Consider the following 21,699-nt stretch of genomic DNA (forward strand, 5'->3'; position numbering starts at 1 on the left):
TTTGGATTCGGATAACCCATTTAAATTATTTTAAATTTTTTAAAATTCATTATATACTTTATATATCTCAAAATATATAAATAAAATAATATATTACATATAAATTTGAATAACATATATCAAAATACGTAAATTTAACATATAAATTAGGTTGGTTTGAATATTTGGATAGAAAATTTATATATATTTCAAGTATTTTTAGTGTTTTAGACATTTACTTTTGACTAATTGTATATATTTTCAAGAATTTTGGACAACTTAAATCTATCTTATAGATTTGGATGTCTTTTAATATACATTAAATCTAAAATAATTAATATATTTAGGTACATAAATATATTATAGATATATTCGGATACTCGAAATACTCATATTCGGATCGAGTTCGGTTTTGATTCTTTAGATACCAAAATTTTGTATTCCTTGGGATATTTAATCAATTTTGGTTCCGACTTGGTACTACTTTTTCGGATTCATATTTTTTGCGCAGCCCTAGCTATTTTAATAATAGGTTTTGTCTTTAGTGGTAGGAAAAGAATATCTGACTGAAATTTTGCATGGAAAAAATTATACTAAACATTTTAAATATAAGTGATAAGTTTACCATATTAATCAAATAAATTAGTTTGAATTATATGTATACCTTATTATACAATTACATTGCAATATGGTTGCTTTTGATAACACATATATTCACAAATATCAGAAGAAAACAAAACAAAAGTTTCGTGTCCACGGAGAGTGGTGGTTGCTATTTTCGTCAAAGGTTTCTATTTTGGGGGATTTCCCAAAATGGATAAAGTAAAATTTATAATGGTGCACAGACCCCATGGGTGTTAATGCCACTTAGATCAACGTTTACTTTCAAATGTTTCTAGTAGAAGGATCCGGAGGGACTTTCTGAGGCGAAACGAGATATATGACGAGTTTGAAAGATGCACTAAATGTTCGAGTTAGAAAGAAAGGAACCAAGAGTGTGATCACAGTTGCGGTTTTGCTACTCACTTTCTGCCCACTTTCAGCATGCGCACCGGTCTTGACAATTCATAGCCCTGACGGAGATATCATAGAGTGCATCAACACACTGGATCAGCCCTCTTTAAACAATCCTCTGTTGAAAAAACACGTTTTCCAGGTATGTTTTGCTTGTGTTTATAGCGAGGAGTCTTTTAAAGGCTTTTGTATTAGGCGAAACCTTAAAATCAAACACGAGGTGCTACACATTGTCAAGCTCAACTTCTTCACTGAATCACATATGTTTCAAACTTACAAACAATCCCAGTTCTGAAGACAAACTTTTACGCCAATGTTAATAATGGAACCTGCCACTTAATTAAATTTCAACCTTGCTAGGAATAATTTTGACACAGTCCCTTCTTCAACTTACTGAAACCGTCTTTGACTTATCTGTGACCCTTATTCAAACGTTTTTGTATCAGAAATGTTTTGAACTCCTCTTTGTATAGCTGTTACGAGAACAGAACAAGCCACTCAATTTGCCAGATAGACTTTTGACACAAACCCTGAATCCAAACAATCTGTAAACAACAAAACTCCACCAGAAGATTTGAAACCCAATGCTCGTTAACTTTATACTAGCTTCATACCATATGACCACTAATACGCATGTGGCACCTCTTCTCTAGCTTATTCTGATATCTTGTTATTTGTAAGAGTAGTATCGAATGTATATTCATTGTATTGTACAGAGACAAGTTATATACAAGAGGGGATACTAGGGTATAACATTAGTAGTTAATGCTAATATATATTGTAACCATATATGAAGATATTCCTAATCAATCATAATGATGATTGATCCTTAATATTATTTCCTTCAAATGTAGCATTCTTAACGACTTTCATGGAACTTCTTTAAGCTCCTAGTTATCTTGAGATGAGCCTGATTGATTGTCATGCTGAATGCATAACAAGTTTTGGACATTCCTGAAATGCTAACGATTGTGAAAACAGTACCGGTCTTATAACAGTTTTTGTTTTCTTTCGTAAACTCCATTTCATCATTTCAATCACCTTCATCTTCACAGCTATTGAGATTTTTGGCTTGGCCTCACTCACGGCCAGCTCTTCTCTGTTTTGTTCTCTTTGCTCTCTGTTTTTCTCTTTACTTGTGTTGTTTGTGTACATAACACAAGCTTTGGTTTATTCTTTCTTTACGCTCTAGCCTTTGTCATGATACAAAGATATAAACACTCTTGAAGCGAGAACTCGTTGGATGTTTACATTGTTAATCGTTCTTCAACTCTTTTCTATTAGCATTGGATACATTCTTACAAGTTACAGCACAATACACACATACTTATAGTAGTTTTATCAGATACTTACTACAACTCAATTACTTGGGACTCTAGACTTAACAACTCACTTGTCTATACCTTTACTTTAGGCACTAGATTAAGGTTACAAGCAAAGATAAGCAACTTGTTTTAACCACTAGCACTCTTACCCACTATTACCAACTCTTAACTATTGTCTCAAGACAAGTTCACACACACTCGATATCAAAGTCGAGATCACACACACAATCTATATTATAATAGGAGAGTTTTTGCTCTCTCCTAAGGCTATCCACGTAGGCAAACTCTATCTCTTCTTTTGGTGGATCCTACTTGAACAATAAAGATGTTGTTTACGAACACGCTTTGACCTGCATCTCTTCAGCTTCTTCTCTTTCTCATCCTCCGTTGACGTTTTTCTATTGAACTCTGCAATGAATTTTCACTTCACATTTAAATCTATAAGTTCCACGAACTCTCCGTCTCCCTTGCTTTACAATCAAAGCGTGATGTGTATGAAAACCGAAGAACACCTCTAACCCTATAAATAGGAGAGGGCTGAGATTGGAATCGAGCTTCATAAACACGCTCTATGAGTTTTTCTTCACTCGAAAGCCTAGAGCCCTTCTTCGGAAATATCATCCTCTGATGCTACTGTTGCCCAATCAGCCGTCAGCCACACAAACATTGACGCTCTCCGACATGCGACTTCCCAATTCATTGTTTTCCATACATATTTTTTTTTTGTCTAGGCAACACTCTTGCATCCACAGGTAGCCTCTATTTGACCTCTACACCATCTACAAAATTTTACTATGACACCAACATTCCTGTTGTTACGTTTCTTTCTACGAGTGTTTTTGATTCGAGCTTATTTTTGCAGGGACTTAAGGACGGATCTTTTTTTCTTGATATGATTATCCCTTTAAATCACCAAAGGTATGAGCTTTTGATTCTCTATGTTTAGATTGTTCGTTAAAGTAGTAACTTTATCACAAAGTTGGGAGCTTTACTGGTTTAGCTGGTATTGAGTTATGGTTTGCAAGTTTGATTAGAGTTAAAAGATGATGTCTTTAGGAAGAAACTACCTACTGTATATCAACTTCTCTGTTTGTCTTTTGATTAATGCTAGCACTTCAAAGCAGAGATCATCTACAGTTTCGATGTATGTTGCAATATAAAGTAGTTTTATTTCTTGCATCAAAGTGTTGTTTGAACATTTTGTAGAAAAAGTCTTGACCTTTTTGTGGTCCTAGAGACTTGAGCCAACGGTTTAAGTCTTGAGGGACTTCGTTTTCGTTTTTGGTCTTGAGGTTAAAAGGGTTGATGATTTGCAGGCGGTGTTCAAGACTCGGATCTACCTTTGCAATATTGATGCTGCAGGGAACTTAAGTGTGGAGATTCTAAGAGACATTTGGAGCCCAGCTCTTAAAGTCACAAAAGTCTTGGAAGCCATTAGATCTATCTTCTTAAAACCTGAGACATGTAAGTTTCTACTATACTCTTCGCTCATGCATCATATAAGATAGATTGGATAGCTCAGGTCAGTTCTGTTGTAAGAAAGCTCCTTAGCTGTTTCGTTTCTTTAACTTACCGTCTTTATATCTTTTTTCTTTGTTACCAGACAATCCAGCTTTACCAGTGATTGCACTGCTCTACTTGTCGGATAGAGAAAAGCATGAGGAGGTAGCAAAATAATGGACACTGCGATTTGCCAAGTGAACAAGATTTGAGAAACATTTGTAATACGAGCAAAGACAACAGATGATTAATGTCTTATTGTATCTACACCAAGTTATTTGATGAATGATCAATTCAGCGGGACGAATCGAGGATTTGTGTTTCCCGAGTGCACAAGCAGGTTACAACTCATACTGTCTTGGCTTGAAATCATATTTAAATGTCTGTTAATCTTTGGCATCTTATGTGTAACCTGCAGCTTGGGAGGTGCATCATCGGAGGTTTTTCCGTGTGTTGGTACCATGGTAGGGATCAAAAAGAAAGAGCTTTTGTAACTTGGATATCTAAACACGTTCATCTTTAACTATAACGAGCAGATAACACTCACGTCAACAAGCTTTGTTAGTGACAAAATTGACCGAAAGCATTATTGTTTTGGTTTACTCCAGTCCTGTAAAGCTTCAGGTTATAAACGTTTGTTATATAGTTTGTATATGTTCTCAGTTTCTCTTATATCTTTTTCCCCTAATATGATTGAATCCTACTTTTTTTTTCTTTCATTGGCTAGGTAAAGATCCTTTCCAAGCTTGATGGCTTCTAGAATCATGTTTAGAGTCTTGGAAATTTGTAAAGAAAAGTTTAAATCGAGGGTATTTACCAATGCTAAATCTTGGCAAAAAGATTTATTACTTTAGATTTTATCTTTGTTTTTTTATTACTTGCAGCTATGTTTATATTTGAGATCTAATAGAATGTTCTTTTGAGGTAAGTAAACCCAAAAGACCATTCTGCTAAACCAAAGTTTATATTAACTAAAATCAAGATAAAAACTCATGTTTATGGGAGTACTGAAAACAGGTACATAAACCATGGTGTGTGAATTGTGAGGCATTGAGAAACACATGTCTAGAATCTGGCTTATCATTTCAAAGGCTTTTGATAATCATTATGCATCGGCAAATGAGCAGCCTAAACTACAAGTGAATTAAATTTTAGGTAAAACATTTTTTTTTAATTTTTTTTTTACCTAAAACATAAAGACTGGTGAATCTTACTGATTTGTTGATGACATGTTAATAATTATCCAATATCATTATTCTACATATCTGGTGGAAAAGAGAAGTAGGTAATAATAACCATTTTCATCGAGCTTTCACTAGCTCAAGCCCTTATTGCCTTCATTGGTTTTTTGTTGTATCTTAACAAGATTGATTTGCATTAAAACTATCAACTGAATTGAGTGCCCATGAGGTGACTGTATTCATCAACAAGAGGTAGTAATGCCAAGAATGACATGTAGACATAAAGAGACTAAGAAATATCATAATGTTATATTACATGATTATGATATTGTATAGAATTGGAAAAGATAGGAACTCAATTTCTGAGGATATGTGATTCAAGAAACAGAAATTACATTTTAAATTGCATAGTATAAATCCAGTTTGGCAAAAGGAAAAAAAATAGTAGTCTCTGCACCAAAGTTTTTTAAGAAATTAGTATCCACACCCTCAAAGATGCCACCCAAGTACCTACAATTTATTAAGAAAAAAATATATTAAAATTAAACACGTGATTTATATGACTTTGCAAAAGGCTAGAAGAACACAAAGTTATGCAAAATTGACAGATATATGTCTCATCGCAAATGAAAAGCAATCACAAATACTGCAAAACATACAAAATACAAATTTAACACATGTGATTATATGATCTTGCATGTACAATCAAATCGGAACGGAGGCCGAAGTATAAATAAGAAATAGGAACGATATGTTTGATATGTTTGAATAAGAAGATCAATAAATTACACTCAAGTGTTAAGTGTTCATGACATTTGATCGTAGTAACCTTACTGCACATTCCAAGTAATTCCATTTGGAGAAAACCAAATAGTTGGCAGGGGAAATAATAAGTGTGATGATTCTAGAGATGAACAGAAATGACAATTCAAATGACAATTCAAGAGGTAATTGTGGTATGAAACCAAATAGACAAATAAATATACAATGGGACAATAAAACAATAAGGTACATAATATAGCACGCACCATTGTTTACGACAGAGAAATAGAACACCTTCTATCCCCGCGCTTGCGCGGGGTGAAAACCACTAGTGTTAATAAGAACTCAACTATTATTGCTTTAGAAAATAATCTTAAAACTAAAGCTCACATCATAAGTTATACCACACATTGATATCTCCTTATATAACACTTTATTTATCTTAAACTCATTAGTAATAACACACTTAGATATTTCCTAATCCTTATAGATAATCATAACATAATAGGATTAGGTGACTTGCATCACAAGCTATTTCAAGCTTATCCAACATCTCTTTTCTCCAAATCCTCCATTCCAATGAAGTCTGGTTGTTCCTTGTTCCAACATTCTCACACTTAGATATTTCCAATGAATACAAAGCTATTTAAATCATTAAACATGATCGACACTATCGTATTCATCTTCACAGCTCAATACTCCACAATCCCTCTTGATACTTTCAAACCTTAGTTTAACTAATGACTTCACCAAAACCACACCGTTTAATGATTTGATGAGTGTTTGAAGTTGGTAACATGATTCGGACACAGAGAATTAATATTGTTGTCTCCAACACAGATAAAACATATATCATCTCAATAACCCCAAACTGGTTTGGGCTAAGAACAAATATCATGATTATCTTTTCATGTCTAACTCCATTTTTGTTGTCTTTACAGGATTACCCCAGCGGCATGACGAAAACAGAAGATGGAGGATTTGGCTGGCAAGTCTGGCATCGCAATGGAACAGCGTGCCCCCAAGGAACCGTTCCTGTACAAAGAGTTGAAGCTGAAGCTGAGCTTTCACAGGGGAAGTACGGCCCCCTGATTCCCGATGCCGCAGAAAGAGCCACAAAAGGACATCAGGCGAGTGTTTTTCATTCGGTTAGAATAGTGTGATTAGTTCAACATATATTACTATTCCCAACATGAATAAGAGTGTTTTTTGGTGAAAATAGTACGCTGTAGGGTTCGTGGAAGCAGATCTACCCATCTATGGAACCAAAGCCACTTTGAACGTCTGGAACCCCGTGGTGGAGTCAGCGGACGACTTCAGTCTGGCCCAAATCTGGGTAACGTCCGGGAATTACAAACACAACGAGCTCAACACGCTTGAGACGGGTTGGCAGGTAACTTATCGAATATACAATTTATGTTGTTTCTGTAACTTTTAAAACACTTAAATACTGAAAGAGTGCTTGCTTTATTCAATGAAGAATGACGATATTAAATAGATCTTTACATGAAACAAATGACTGAGAAACTAACTAGTAGAAAAGCTCTAATAAACTGACTTGATCAGCTCAACTTATTGACTCCGAAAATGTAGGAAACAAACCAAAGACTCGTTAAACTTAACCGAGACTCGTTCAAATGACTTAATCATAGACTTTATTCTTCAATTTCATGTTACTTAGGTGTACCCGAACAAGTATGGCGATCGACAAGCTAGACTGTTCACATATTGGACGGTAAGTTTTCTCCTTTTTTTGCTTTCTAATACCTGAATGATTTGACGTGTAGTGTGCTTTTTATCTTTGGTCATACCTCATAAGTACGGTTTACAATGTTCATTAATTTAGTTTCAAAAGAAAGAAAAAGGTTAGCAAAGTTATTGGGCTTCTAGAATCATAGGAACCATGTGAAACGAGACATGTAAGAAGTAAGATAAAGAAATCAAGGGTAGTAAAAAACCATCTCGTTGTTTGAATACTGACATGAAATAGTCTGTGTAAATCTGAAACGTAACAACTAATACGATTTTATTTGGTTGAGTCTTTATAAATTTCAGATAGATGCCTATATTAGCAGCGGGTGTTACAACCACTATTGCAAAGGGTTCGTACACGTCAACAGGCACGTCGTCCTAGGTGGAGCAATCACCGGGACTTCGACATTTGGGGGAGACCAGTTCGATATAACCTTGCAGATTTGGAAGGTCAGTTACTATTACAGTATTACTTATAAAGTCATTTTAAGAGTAACTGTTAACCAAAAAAAAACGAGTAACCAAATGCTCCCACATAATCTTTAATTGGGCACTTTGATACTCTGGGCTAGCATTCAGTGGTATCTTAGCTCCTCTGTAACGCCTCTCCTCCATGTCATTGACCTTCTCTATTGTGAACTTCATGCCCATTTAATTCTCATTTCCCCCCCCCCCCCCCCCCTCTTCTCCTTTCAACTCCCTCATATTCGATCCTATGACCATAACTTGGCTCGGCTACACCCCAATTCAGTTCATTCGTCTCTCTCTCTTACTTTCGAACACAGCCTACAACTGTGGTCTTACCATCTCCTTGGGGTTTTGGGACTTGGGAGGCACAAGTGAAGAAAAGGAGGGAAGGTGATGTGTGTTGACTTGCCGTCCACTTCTTCCCTCTCCTTTCTTTTGCCATCTCTAATGAAGTTCAACACCTTATTCGCTTGTGCCCCACGTCACTGCATCTTCATTAGGTATGGACATCAATATTGGGTCGGAACCATGGATCTCCTCCTAGCAACCACGCCTTCCTCCCCCTTGCTCTCTAAATACATGTGTCGCTGATCCAATTATGCCGGCCACTTACCTCAGATTAAAAGCCTTAACCCTAGTGGTCATAGGGTATGAGAGAGATCTTTGAGTTTGGCTGATCATAGGATATGCTTTTGATTTCGATTGGATTCAGAACATCTGGACGATCCTCCGCACCTCTTTTAGAGAGCATGATGAAGTAATGCTCTCTTTTGTGAGAATGAACTTGCGGTCAACAAGTTTGGATGTGGAGCTCCAGAAACTGTACTTCGTGTGTTATATCAAATGTCCCAGGTATTGGATCCAATACCTGCAATAGACAATCCATCTTCACCTTCCGTAACTTCATTTCCTCCAACATGTTATTTTACCTTCGCTTTCATCCCTGGATCATATGGAAACAAAACTTCTCTTTCCATTTTACTGTGGAAGAGGTGATCCTTAAAGCTTCCTTGGAAGCTCTCGTTCTTTTGCATGAAGCCCCAATTGTTGGTGAAATCTCCGGCCTTATAGAGCTCCTATTCTGTACTCTCGGTACTGGCTTATCTTGTTTCGTGTATGCTGCATGGAATGGGGGGTGGATCTTTTCCAATCATGTGGATGGCAAGTTTGTCTCTTCTGCTCTTGTTGCAAGCTGCACTTAGTGTGGCAGTCACGTCTGGATTTCGAACATTGACAGTGTTCTCCCACTCCAAGACCCTTGTTATGCTGCTCAATTCGCGTATAACTCTTGAAGCTGATACCTTAGCTAACGCAACTCTCTTCAAGCTTTTAAAACTCGCCTATCTAGATTCTTTTGTTTATCATTTTAGTGAAGATTCGTTCAAACAACTATTCCTATTTGGTTTCCGTCTGTTATATTTGGTCATATTGAGGACAAATAGATCATTATTGATCACTGACCGGCAAGGGTTCATAATTTACCCCCCCCCCCCCCCCCCCCCCCCCCCCCCCATATAGTTGATATTCCTTTTTAATACTCCTAGGCATGTATAATAAAGAATGCACTTTCAAGTTTGATTGTTATTATTACTGCTCTCATATATTTCATTGCATTTGATTTGGTTTAATGTTTGCTAACAATTAAAGACCCAAAATTTTCAGGATCCACTTTCAGGCCATTGGTGGTTGGGGATGGGCCTGAATGTTGTCCCGATCGGTTACTGGCCCGTCGAACTATTCACGACACTGTCGGCTCACGCCTCCAAAGTACAGTGGGGCGGGGAAGTTTTATATATCAACAGCACCGGGTTGAGCAATATTACGCAAATGGGTTCCGGAGCATTTCCACGCAAAGGATTCAGGAAAGCAGCATATGTCTGCAACATGCAGATTGCTGAGAAGAACCGGTCCTTTCTGCCGCCTCTAGACTTCCAGTTAGGAGCGACGCAGCCCGACTCGTACACGGCTGCGAAGACGCATGGTAGAGGGCCTAGTGGCTGCGGAAACCATTTTTACTACGGAGGGCCAGGGCCAGGGCCACTACGATCATCCTCCTTTCGGAGTGATCCGTTAGCTATTCTATTTTTGTTTTTGGGCGTTTATGTTGTTGTCTAGTTATCATCTTGTAATATAATATATGTGTGTCTGTGTTGTAAAAGATTAGTTGGTTGATTAATAAAATATATGCATTATAAGGTTCTCTGTAAGCATAAATGAGAAAAGATTAGTTTGAAATGGTGTATGGAGACCTCTGATCTTGGGATTTTGATCTTCTCTGTAAGAAATGTAAAGACTTGAAGTCTCTCTGATGTTTCGTATCTTAAGGTTCGTCTCAGAGCTTCTCTCTTTACTCTGTTTTAGTTATTCGATTGGCATAAGTTGAAAACTTTGATACGTATGGGTGTAAAGTTTTTCCATCTTGGCTGTGATTTGGTTCAGATCACGAATGATTCAGTCCGCTGATAGATGATGATGATTTGAGTTCGTCTATCTTGGCTGTGATTTGAGTTCGTCCAGCTTAATCTCCATACTCAAAGGCCATCCTGATCTTCAAAACCTTAAAGCTAGTCACTGTATATCCGTAAGTTCATAATCCATGCCTTAATTAGACTAATTGTCAGTGTTTTAGAAATTGGATGCAGCCATCTCTGCTGTTGTTCAGTCTTGTCTGAACTTGGAGAGTTTACAGTTAGAGTCTTGTCATTTGATAACAGAAAAAGGTCTTCAATCGTTCGGATGTTACTCCAAGCGTCTTTGAGAGCTCTATCTTACTGACTGTGATGGCGTTAATGATAGAGGTAAAGAGAAGATACATGTCAAATGAAAACTCTAAATGTGTTTCTTTGGCCACAGGGCTTGAGTAATGAGTATATCTCAAAATGTTCGCGTCTTCTAAGATTGAAACTTGGCCTCTGCGCAAATATCTCAGACAAAGGGATCTTTCATATCGGCTCCAAATGTTCGAAGCTTCTAGAACTTGATCTATACCGGTAATTAACATTCCTTGTAGAACAATGTTTGAGCTTATTCTTGATGGAAAGTGTTTTAATTTTGATATTTGATTTTTGAGTGCAGCTGTGCTGGTTTTGGAGATGACGGTTTAGCAGCTATATCAAGAGGTTGCAAGAGCTTGAACCGGCTCATTCTATCCTACTGCGGGTGAACTAACAGACGCTGGGGTTGAAAAAATACATCTAAGTCACCTTGAACTGCGAGGGGTAAAGAAAATAACTGGTACTGGTCTTGCTGCAATTACTCGCGGCTGCAAGAAACTAGCTTACTTGGACCTCAAGCTATGTGAGAATATCGATGACTCAGGCTTCTGGGCGCTTGCGTACTTGTCAAGAAACCTAAACTGATTCGCTTTGGTTAATGGAAACATGTTTGATTCTTTGTGTTTGTGTTTTGGTTGGTGTGCTAAACTGATTTTTCGGACTCGTCGACTGAGTCTTCTCCTTCGCCGGAGGAATCAGAGGAGTCCCGGATTAGATTAGTGAAACTGTGAAATCTTTTTTTTTTTTTTTTTTGTAAACCACGCGCCCCCAAAAACCAGCGAACGTAAAAGCGAATCCCTAGTTTACTCACGCCGTTAAATTCGACGAGTTCGCCGCAGTGAGTCGTCGCCGGTAGGTCTATCCACTTCGTGGTGACTTGTCTTCTCCTCTACCCCCTCTTTATCTTCTCCCCGCCATGGACCCAGTGATTGATGGTTCGACTACGCCATCGTCGCTGATGCGTTCGTTGTCTCTGCCGATACTTCCATCAACGGCTACGGAATGTCTGGAAGGTTTGGAGATCTCTGAAACTCAAACTCCTCTAGGAACTGATGTGAGAGTAACAATGGAGAAAGCTTCTCTCTCTATCACCAGTACTCTTCAGTCTGACACTACCAATCAATTACTGTTGACCTCCTCTGCTCCTCTAGTGGCGTCTTACGAAACCTCTCTGCTTGAAACTGTGGTTCCTCCGCTGACCTCAGAAGCTGTTATAGTTCAAGTACGTGATACTCCGCCACCGTCTCTGGCTTCGGTTATCTCCATCAATGCAGTAACCAGCGATGTCCCGACGTCTCAACAAGCTCCGTCCGAGACCCTTGGCTCACACTCTCACGATGATAGCAGGGTCCAAGCATCAGAAAAATTTGTCCCTTCTTTGGGATCATGGGCTAAACCTCTTTTTTTCAAACCTCCGGCCACTCCTCCCGACCCTAGTACTCCTCGAGACTATGATCCTGCATTTGTCGGGAATCAATTAGCCACTCTCTGGCCGACTTTGAATGACGAGATCTTAAACAAGCAACCTAAGGGAAAGTATCCATCCCGTACTCTCCAGCCTCCGATTGAAAAGCTACCACCGCCGGAACTAAAAGCGGATGGGAGACTCCGCTTCCCATGGGCTGCAAGATTAAGCCCTCAATCGCGAAATCTCTACCGGGCTGCCACACCAACTTACCGCCTAGATGGCACACCTGAGGTATCTATTCCTTCGAAAGTCCTTAAGCTAGGTCCAGAGAATAAGGATGAGTATATCATTGGTAAGTTCCATAAATGTGCTCTACCGCCAGGTGGTTTAGTACATGCTGTGGTGAATAGAATCTGGGGAAGAAGTTGTAAGATCAGTTGTAAGAAGCTTGGTGATTCATCTTTCATGTTCCATATCCCACACCAACCTACTCGGCAATGGGTTATTCAGCGTGGAGTGTGGCACATAGATGATTGCTTACTTTTTGTACTGCCATGGACCCCAGAAGGCTCCTTCAAAATTCCTGAAATCTCCACGCTTCCGGTTTGGGCCAATTTGAAGAACATTCCGGATTGTTGCTACTCAAGATTAGGAATAAGTCATGTCGCTTCCGGACTTGGAGAACCGATTCTTACTCACAAACCTCGACTTGATCCTACTAGTATGGGCGAGGCAAAGGTTTTAGTTGAGATGGAGCTGGACAGAGACTTTCCAAAGCTTATTGCCCTTGATGATAAGCAAGGTAACATCTTCCTTGTTAATGTTGAATACACATGGATTCCATCTATGTGTGAAAGGTGTGGTAATCTAGGACACAAAGCAAAGAGGTGTCTCTTACCTTCTTCCACTGCTCAGGTTTCTATCTCCGCATCAACCTCGCAAGACACTAGCTCTGATGTTCCTATTGTGGATATTGATACTGTTATGCAGCAAAAGGATAATGTTGAATACTCTGTACCAACTATCCAGAAAAATGATCTACATGTTAGTGGAAAAACTTCTCTTCAAACTAAAGATGATGGTGCCCATGAGCCTGAGAAACATACCATAGAGATTGAAGGTCTCTTATCTGAACTAGAAGCTACTCCTACCCTTCAACAGGAGAACCCGACTGCCTCGCCAAACTTTATCCCCACTTTACCCACTTTAGTAGATTCACAACCTACTCCCACTGCAGCATCTATTATGGAGTCATCTCCATCAACCGTTACCAACACTGAGGTTAGTGAAACTTTAGTCGTTGGTCCTCAAGCCACAACACATACACCCTTTGCATTTGAGAGCCCTGCTCAGTTCAAAGGGTCAAGAGATGTGGGAGTGGATGAAGATGGGACTGAGCCTTCTAGCTCGCTCAGCTTGACAAGAGGTGGGAGGGAAACAAAACCCCCTAGCAAATACCAAGACATGGAATGGAAGACGGTTCGAGGGAGAGGGAAGCGTGGCCGCCGCGGTCGTGGTTCTTATCACTAGTTATTGCCTTTCATTACGGTGTTGGTTATTCTAGTCTCAACTTTGGTTGTTTCATTGGTTGAGATTCAATCTTTTCATGCAAACTTTATCAAACTATAAGACTCATGTCTTATCTTGTAACATTTATCGTTTTTTTTAATATGAAAGCCCTTTTTCAAAAAAAAAAAAACTGTGAAATCTTTTTACTATTCTGGGGATCCGTGTAATATCTCTCCGTTAACTTTACTTTTACCTTTGACGGTGTTTTCAATTGCACGTTGACTTAACGCCGTCAATTTATAGATGTCCTTCAATCTGCAGATCAGAATTAACACGCAGGGAGCTCGGGGTTTAGCTGTGGCGGAGATTGTTAAGAAGATTGCTTGTCGTTTGGAGTTGATGATGTTCCTGTTTTTGATGGGAAGACTCCTATGGAGGTTTCTGCGTCTGCTTTCTCAGACTACATGGGTAACACAATCACGGTATTGTTTTGCACTTTCATTCTCTCAGTATGTCTACTCCACTCTGGTTTCAGTTTCTGATTTTAGATCATGTGTGTTTACAGGGAATCACATTAGCGGTATGGGACCAGACGGGGAGCTCAGCTAAGGTATCCTTCTCACCAACTCGAGACGAATCTCTCTGGTGGGAACCCTCTTTGGGGACTTGGTGGACCACACGATGCTCCTGCCAGCCTCATTCCACTTCGTTCTTCTCAGCCGGTGGACTTGGTACTCGTCTCTTCTCACCTCCCATGCAGACCGTGTCCTCTCCGTTGCTTCATCAGCATTCAGCGGAAGTGGTGTGTGCTACCTCTCTTACACCAAGCTGAGTTAACAGCTGGATTCTACAGATCTAATGGACATGACAGGTACGATGCTTTCACAGTCTTTGTTCGGAACATGAACCAGGTCAAACTGTCCTCATATGATCAAGCAGTAGAGGATGAGGCTTAGACAGTGAGCTTAGGTTCAGGCACTGGTGTACATAGTTTGCAAACCGCTTGATGATGAGTATTCATGTTTGTACGTAAAAAGCAAACAAAGTCTCTTGTTATTTAGCATCCTCATGTTTGTAGGTAATGCTCTAAAATCAACTTCAAAAAGCTCTTTCAAATCTTTTTGTATCTCCTTACTTATACGGGAAGCAGAAATCTGATGAAATAATCTGGGAATTTTTGACTTTGGAATATGTTTCTTCAGATGTCCTGAGCTCCCTATGACTCTTTTTGCCTTCCAATACCATTGAATCCTCTCCTGTTATTGTTTACACCCTTGTCAGTAACATCTTCACAGTTTTTCTCCAGCATATTGATTCCTATCCATCTTCAGATTCGGGTTTTATGAATTTTGACATTGGGTCTTCAGTAGAAAGATCAACCACATAGACTTGCTTTCTGGTTTGAGAATCTTCTCTTGCATCTTCATTACCATTGGTAACTCTTCTGTTTTTATATAGAACACTGCGGTTTCCAGCATCGTACCTTTCCCCACACTCGTTCCTCTTCTCACCAACCTTTACAAATGAGTAGTTTGTTGATACATTCGATCGGATCATTTCAACCCTTTAGATCGGAAGTGACTTAAATCACTGTGTTTCAGAAATTGAATTTGAATTTGTGTGTGTTTGATTTAAATTTTGTTGGTGGGATCTTATTAATAAAATTGACAAATCTGTAATACTTCAAAAAAGACTATATCAGATCACATGATTGATGATAAGAAGCCTGCTGAGAGATGACACAAAGGCCAACGTTTACTTCAGCTCATATGTACGCAAGAAGAAGAGCTTGATAGACATTGAACAAAGAACTACTATAGAATCAAGTGAATAGTAATTAAACATGGAGAAAGTTAAGTAAGTTTTTCAATATATCTAATCCAAAACCACTGCTCTTTTCCTAGGCACCGTCTCAAGATTCATGAACTTCCGCAGATTTGAACCCAACAAAACAAAAACATACATAAACCATGGATAAAGTCTTAAAAGTTATAAGGATTTTAGATCTTAAAGCAAGAACAAACCTTGGTATTGTAAATATCACGTCATCTCCATCATCAAAATCAAGTGGCACAAGTAATATAAACATATGTGTTTGCAATTTCCTACTTCAATCCGTTTTGTATAAGATGTACGGACATACCTGATGCTCGTTTGTGTGTGTGTGTATTTTCGTTGACTAATTTAATGTATTTTCGTTGTAGAAGATACAAGTTGTAGAAGATTCAAACGAGAACAATAAAAAAAGCACATATGAGGTAATTGTTGTAGAAGATTCAAACGAGAACAAGTTGTATTTTCGTTGACTAATTTAATGTATGCATTATAATAAAGTAGTATTTTGCAGTCATTGGTAATCATGCCAACTTACAAAAGTATAAATGAAGCTCTTAAATCATTTTATTATATTATTAAGTAGATGATGGATTGGCTACAAGTTACCACAACAACATCTTAAGGGAGCATTAGGAGAAGGAACTATACAAGTTCCGGTTTGAAACCTTTTACTAGTACAATCAAAAAAGCACATATGAGGTAAGTAGCTGTCCGAGCATAAAGTGTCAGTGCAGTAAGTATACTTGATTTTATCCTCGTGCTTCCCACCTACAAAACCCACACAAAACATATACGATATCTGTTAATTCTTCAATTATTGTCTCTAAACCATCATGTCTAACTAAGCAAAATAACTACAGTAAAATTTCAATATACCTGAAACCAAAATGTTGGTGTTAAACATTGAAGCTGCTAATATCACAACAAGAAAAAAACCCACCAAATTTTGTGTGTTTGCCATTTTTTGACTTTTCATGTCTTGCAGAAAAGCTCTATTTATATAACTTTTAGTCTTGGGAAATCACAAATTTCCATTTCTGTTTTATTTTATTTATTGATCTTCCATATCGATACATGTAAATTAAGGATATTTATTATATATTTGACCAATTAAGTTATTTTGTAAATTTGGTCAAAGAAAATATATTGTTCAAATCATAATTTAATCACATGCAGTGACCTGAAAGTCATATGAGCTGTCAAGGAATATTGTTATTACCATATTCTGTACATGTCAATTATATGCGCTCTATTTATATGATTGATGATTGATTTTACCAAAAAAAAGAATTATACGATTGATTCTTTCTCAAAAAGAATTATATGATTGATTCTCTGTAATTACTGCAGTTAGGAAACCTACGCTACTTGCGGGAAAACTTCCTACGATAAGAATGTAAGTGGGCTAACGAATATTATTGGGCCTTACATGCCAAGATAATCATTTTGAATTTTCGTAGCATATGTTAAAAAGGTATTATAGTGAAATCTAGCTTCCTTATTTTCAAAATATAGTAAAAATCTAATCTATTAATTTAGGGTCCTAAATTTTATCTACTTAAAAAGTTGTCATTTAAATTTGGACTATTTCAATTTTGTCACTATGATGGACCCTTTCAATTGATAGATTATATATTTTCAGACGTAACAAAGTAAATACAACCGGACAACTTAAATTAAACCAACATCCTCTATTAAACCTAAACCGATCTCTTAATCAGAAATTAAACTATAATTAAACCGAAGGTTATCTACTATATTATATACGATCCCAAACGCACTCACCTTTGCTTCTCTTCAGTTTCATTCAAAAACTCTTACTGGACTTCATGGTAGTATAGACGATCGTCTTTGCTTCTCTTCAGTTCATAAACTGCAAAATCTGATTATTTTATATTTTTGTCCATCTTTCATCAACGTTAACATTCTAACAAATATTACTAGGGCCGGCCCGCCCTACGGGCGGGATGAGTTTTTAGAAATTATATAAATAGGTAGAGTAAATATTCAATATAAATTGTTATATTTTAAAATATACATATTAGTTAAATTTTGTATATGTTATTGTATTTGAAGACTAAATATACCATACCGTATTGATAAGTATTTTTTTTCATCGTGTCATCACATAATTTTTAGCAGTTTTCTGGAATTGGATGCATCTAAAGAGTATAGTGAGGAAAGAGACAAACTTGTAATCATAGATTAACCAAGCATTTTGAGTAAAATTTATTATTAAGTCGGTTAATTATTAGTTGTGTAAACCGGAAACAATAATATTAAAGTATTGTATCATATTATAATAACGTGTGTTATATAACGTGTTAAACATATATTTTATATGCATTTGTGAAGTTTTATCCATATTAATAACTTTTGTTAATGTGAAAGATTACAATATAAATAAATAAACTTTTAAAGATTTTTTTGAGGATTCATGGTTAGAGCAATCAACCCTCACATTTTCATTTTGAGATTTTGATTCTTTTAAAATAAGGTTTTAAGTTGGAGATGCCGTAGTAAGTGGCTTTAAGTATGTGATTTAATGCAATAGTCCAGCTGTTTTCTTTGCTTTGGAGCAAGAAGAATTCCAACTATTTTCCACACATGCAAAAAATTGTTATTACGCCTTCTCCTCTTAATGCAATTTTATAAACAATAAATAATATTTTTTTGTAAAATAATTTGTGTATACGTATCTCTTTAAGACCAAATGATCTCTTTAAATAATTTGTTGCATTTCTATCCTTTAATTCACATATATTTTTGAGAAATTCTCTAGGATATTATTTTTTGAGTTTTTGTCACAAAAATGACCATCAATGAAGAAAATGATTAAAATAAGTTTTATTAAATAGTAAATATAAGAGAATTTCCTAGGGTTATCAAATCTAGACTTAGAGTTTAGAGTTAAGGTCTGTGGTTTTAGGGATATAGTTTAAAATTTTTTCAAAAAAATTAAATATTAAAAAATTCAAAATAAAAAAGACTATTTTGATCTTTTCTTTCTAAAACGCTATTAAATATTAAATTATCATAATGGTACATTAATCGTATTCTCCCTTGATAATCACAGCAAACAATTATTGTTTCCAAATTTAAAACTGTTGTAAGAAATTGTTAAACAGAACATACGCATTTATAAAATTATAACATAGAAAGAAATAACTCAAAGAATCTATTAATTTAGGGTCCTAAATTTTATCTACTTAAAAAGTTGTCATTTAAATTTGGACTATTTCAATTTTGTCACTATGATGGACCCTTTCAATTGATAGATTATATATTTTCAGACGTAACAAAGTAAATACAACCGGACAACTTAAATTAAACCAACATCCTCTATTAAACCTAAACCGATCTCTTAATCAGAAATTAAACTATAATTAAACCGAAGGTTATCTACTATATTATATACGATCCCAAACGCACTCACCTTTGCTTCTCTTCAGTTTCATTCAAAAACTCTTACTGGACTTCATGGTAGTATAGACGATCGTCTTTGCTTCTCTTCAGTTCATAAACTGCAAAATCTGATTATTTTATATTTTTGTCCATCTTTCATCAACGTTAACATTCTAACAAATATTACTAGGGCCGGCCCGCCCTACGGGCGGGATGAGTTTTTAGAAATTATATAAATAGGTAGAGTAAATATTCAATATAAATTGTTATATTTTAAAATATACATATTAGTTAAATTTTGTATATGTTATTGTATTTGAAGACTAAATATACCATACCGTATTGATAAGTATTTTTTTTCATCGTGTCATCACATAATTTTTAGCAGTTTTCTGGAATTGGATGCATCTAAAGAGTATAGTGAGGAAAGAGACAAACTTGTAATCATAGATTAACCAAGCATTTTGAGTAAAATTTATTATTAAGTCGGTTAATTATTAGTTGTGTAAACCGGAAACAATAATATTAAAGTATTGTATCATATTATAATAACGTGTGTTATATAACGTGTTAAACATATATTTTATATGCATTTGTGAAGTTTTATCCATATTAATAACTTTTGTTAATGTGAAAGATTACAATATAAATAAATAAACTTTTAAAGATTTTTTTGAGGATTCATGGTTAGAGCAATCAACCCTCACATTTTCATTTTGAGATTTTGATTCTTTTAAAATAAGGTTTTAAGTTGGAGATGCCGTAGTAAGTGGCTTTAAGTATGTGATTTAATGCAATAGTCCAGCTGTTTTCTTTGCTTTGGAGCAAGAAGAATTCCAACTATTTTCCACACATGCAAAAAATTGTTATTACGCCTTCTCCTCTTAATGCAATTTTATAAACAATAAATAATATTTTTTTGTAAAATAATTTGTGTATACGTATCTCTTTAAGACCAAATGATCTCTTTAAATAATTTGTTGCATTTCTATCCTTTAATTCACATATATTTTTGAGAAATTCTCTAGGATATTATTTTTTGAGTTTTTGTCACAAAAATGACCATCAATGAAGAAAATGATTAAAATAAGTTTTATTAAATAGTAAATATAAGAGAATTTCCTAGGGTTATCAAATCTAGACTTAGAGTTTAGAGTTAAGGTCTGTGGTTTTAGGGATATAGTTTAAAATTTTTTCAAAAAAATTAAATATTAAAAAATTCAAAATAAAAAAGACTATTTTGATCTTTTCTTTCTAAAACGCTATTAAATATTAAATTATCATAATGGTACATTAATCGTATTCTCCCTTGATAATCACAGCAAACAATTATTGTTTCCAAATTTAAAACTGTTGTAAGAAATTGTTAAACAGAACATACGCATTTATAAAATTATAACATAGAAAGAAATAACTCAAAGAATCGTGTGGGACCCCATAACAGCTTCATTGTCCAAAAAATCATCCCCATAGAAAAATGATTAAAACATAAATTCAATTAACTTTACCCTAGCCTTCTCTCTCCTTTTAACTTTACCCTAGCCTCCTCTCTCCTTTTTTATTTAGATCTAAGCAAAGCAAACTTGTCCTCAGAGCCGTCTCCCGGATTAGCCACCATCTCCACTATCAAACTCCACAGCCACCACACCTTCTTCTTCTCCTTTGCCGCCACCCATTATTCCCACATTTCCTCCTCCGTCTTCTCCCTCTACACCCTCTGTTCTTCATCTATCTCCACCCACTCTATCTACGCCGGGATCTTCGCCGCCTCTTCCTAAGCCGTCTCCACCCGCTCCAACTCAGCCGTCTCCACCGGCTCCAACTACACTGGGATCTCCTACCGCACCTATCGCTCCTCCTGGATCCCCTACTCTAAACCCTCCATCATCCTCAGGACCACCGTCCAATCCCTCAAGTGGCGGCAGCGGAGGGCCTTCTCGAACTCCATCTTCGCCGTCTCCGCCGTGCCGTCTTCTTCTTCCGATGGATTATCAGCTTGTAAGAAGAAACGAAGAAGAGACGAAGAAGATGTTTACTATGTTCCTCCTCCACCTCCTTCTGTCCCAAAGGTATAAGCTTTATGGAAATGATAATTAATTTGTTAGAAAGTTTCAATGTTTTGTCGATTTTCAACATATCCGATTTTGAGATTTGGAATGTTCTTGCGTTTCTCAGCCGGAGGACCATACGGTGGACAACAGCAACAATGGCGGCAACAAAACGCAACACCACCGTCAGATCATGTCGTGACGTTACTATCACCGCCGTACATCATATCAGGTTCTATATTGGTACGCGGAGAGATTTCTAAAGAGTACTCTTGTTTAAGTGAGGTGTGGGCTTTGTTTTCTCCGGTGAATCAAGGTTAGAGTTAGTCTACTTCTCCCAGCAACCATCTGCGAAGAAATCATCACCAATTATTGAAGGCCTGATGTAGTAAAGGTAGGAGTTTTCACGGGGATTGAAAATCATGGGGGAGACGGTGGTGGCAAACGTCTCTAGCGTCGATGTTAGAGTAGAGACGATGAGGTTTCCCCTAGTTCTTTCTAGATCTCTCTTCAAATCTCTAATTACATCTTAGTGTGTTAATTTTTAGTATTAACAGTTTGGTTAGATGTAATTAGCTTGTTGTATTTGGGCCTTCGTTTGCACTTTTCAAACCCATTTGGGCTTTAATGGAAAAAGTGGTAAAAACATGTTCACGTTAAACATAGAAACGCAGCGTACTAAAAAAGAGGGACACGTGTTGTTCTATGGTTAAACTACTTAATGACGTGGCAAAGCAG

At 36.7% G+C, this 21,699-nt stretch overlaps 2 protein-coding genes and 3 long non-coding RNA genes across 6 annotated transcripts; 4 read left to right on the top strand and 1 right to left on the bottom strand.

The window, feature by feature from the left end:
• Positions 1–2,049: 2,049 nt before the first annotated feature.
• On the top strand, positions 2,050–4,638 carry LOC106351158. Of its 2 annotated transcripts, XR_007340188.1 has the most exons (5): positions 2,050–3,070; positions 3,181–3,236; positions 3,635–3,782; positions 3,922–4,158; positions 4,237–4,638. It is a non-coding gene; the product is annotated as an uncharacterized LOC106351158 (long non-coding RNA). The 2 variants fall into 2 exon arrangements; XR_007340187.1 differs by having other exon boundaries at positions 2,056–3,236.
• A 1,281-nt stretch (positions 4,639–5,919) lies between these two features.
• On the top strand, positions 5,920–10,180 carry LOC125575827. Its single transcript, XM_048734949.1, has 6 exons — positions 5,920–5,946; positions 6,703–6,891; positions 6,984–7,154; positions 7,443–7,496; positions 7,817–7,963; positions 9,644–10,180. Exons 1-6 carry the CDS (start codon positions 5,920–5,922, stop codon positions 10,094–10,096), a joined length of 1,041 nt encoding a protein of 346 aa, XP_048590906.1. The 3' UTR covers positions 10,097–10,180.
• Positions 10,181–13,917: 3,737 nt separating this feature from the next.
• On the top strand, positions 13,918–15,510 carry LOC106351157. The gene is made up of 2 exons (XM_013790975.3): positions 13,918–14,154; positions 14,238–15,510. The coding sequence occupies exons 1-2, from the start codon at positions 14,104–14,106 to the stop codon at positions 14,502–14,504; spliced, it is 318 nt and encodes a 105-aa protein (XP_013646429.1). The 5' UTR covers positions 13,918–14,103; the 3' UTR covers positions 14,505–15,510.
• A 544-nt stretch (positions 15,511–16,054) lies between these two features.
• Positions 16,055–16,674, bottom strand: LOC125610173. Its single transcript, XR_007340189.1, has 2 exons — positions 16,385–16,674; positions 16,055–16,276 (listed from the first exon to the last, which is right to left on the bottom strand). It is a non-coding gene; the product is annotated as an uncharacterized LOC125610173 (long non-coding RNA).
• A 3,718-nt stretch (positions 16,675–20,392) lies between these two features.
• LOC111214311 lies at positions 20,393–21,678 on the top strand. Its single transcript, XR_002663824.2, has 2 exons — positions 20,393–20,982; positions 21,089–21,678. It is a non-coding gene; the product is annotated as an uncharacterized LOC111214311 (long non-coding RNA).
• The last annotated feature ends 21 nt before the right edge of the window (positions 21,679–21,699 follow it).

The sequence above is a fragment of the Brassica napus genome, chromosome A6 (genome assembly GCF_020379485.1).
Source record: "Brassica napus cultivar Da-Ae chromosome A6, Da-Ae, whole genome shotgun sequence".
Classification (NCBI taxonomy): Eukaryota; Viridiplantae; Streptophyta; class Magnoliopsida; order Brassicales; family Brassicaceae; genus Brassica; species Brassica napus.

What these genes read in the sequence shown, in the direction of transcription:
- LOC125575827 (XM_048734949.1), top strand. Translation starts at nt 5,920, where the DNA reads ATGACAATTCAAATGACAATTCAAGAG. An exon ending in GACTGTTCACATATTGGACG is followed by an intron (nt 7,497 to 7,816) that starts GTAAGTTTTCTC and finishes TATAAATTTCAG; the next exon opens with ATAGATGCCTATATTAGCAG. An exon ending in TAACCTTGCAGATTTGGAAG is followed by an intron (nt 7,964 to 9,643) that starts GTCAGTTACTAT and finishes CAAAATTTTCAG; the next exon opens with GATCCACTTTCAGGCCATTG.
- LOC106351157 (XM_013790975.3), top strand. Translation starts at nt 14,104, where the DNA reads ATGGAGGTTTCTGCGTCTGCTTTCTCAGACTACATGGGTAACACAATC. An exon ending in ACATGGGTAACACAATCACG is followed by an intron (nt 14,155 to 14,237) that starts GTATTGTTTTGC and finishes GTGTGTTTACAG; the next exon opens with GGAATCACATTAGCGGTATG.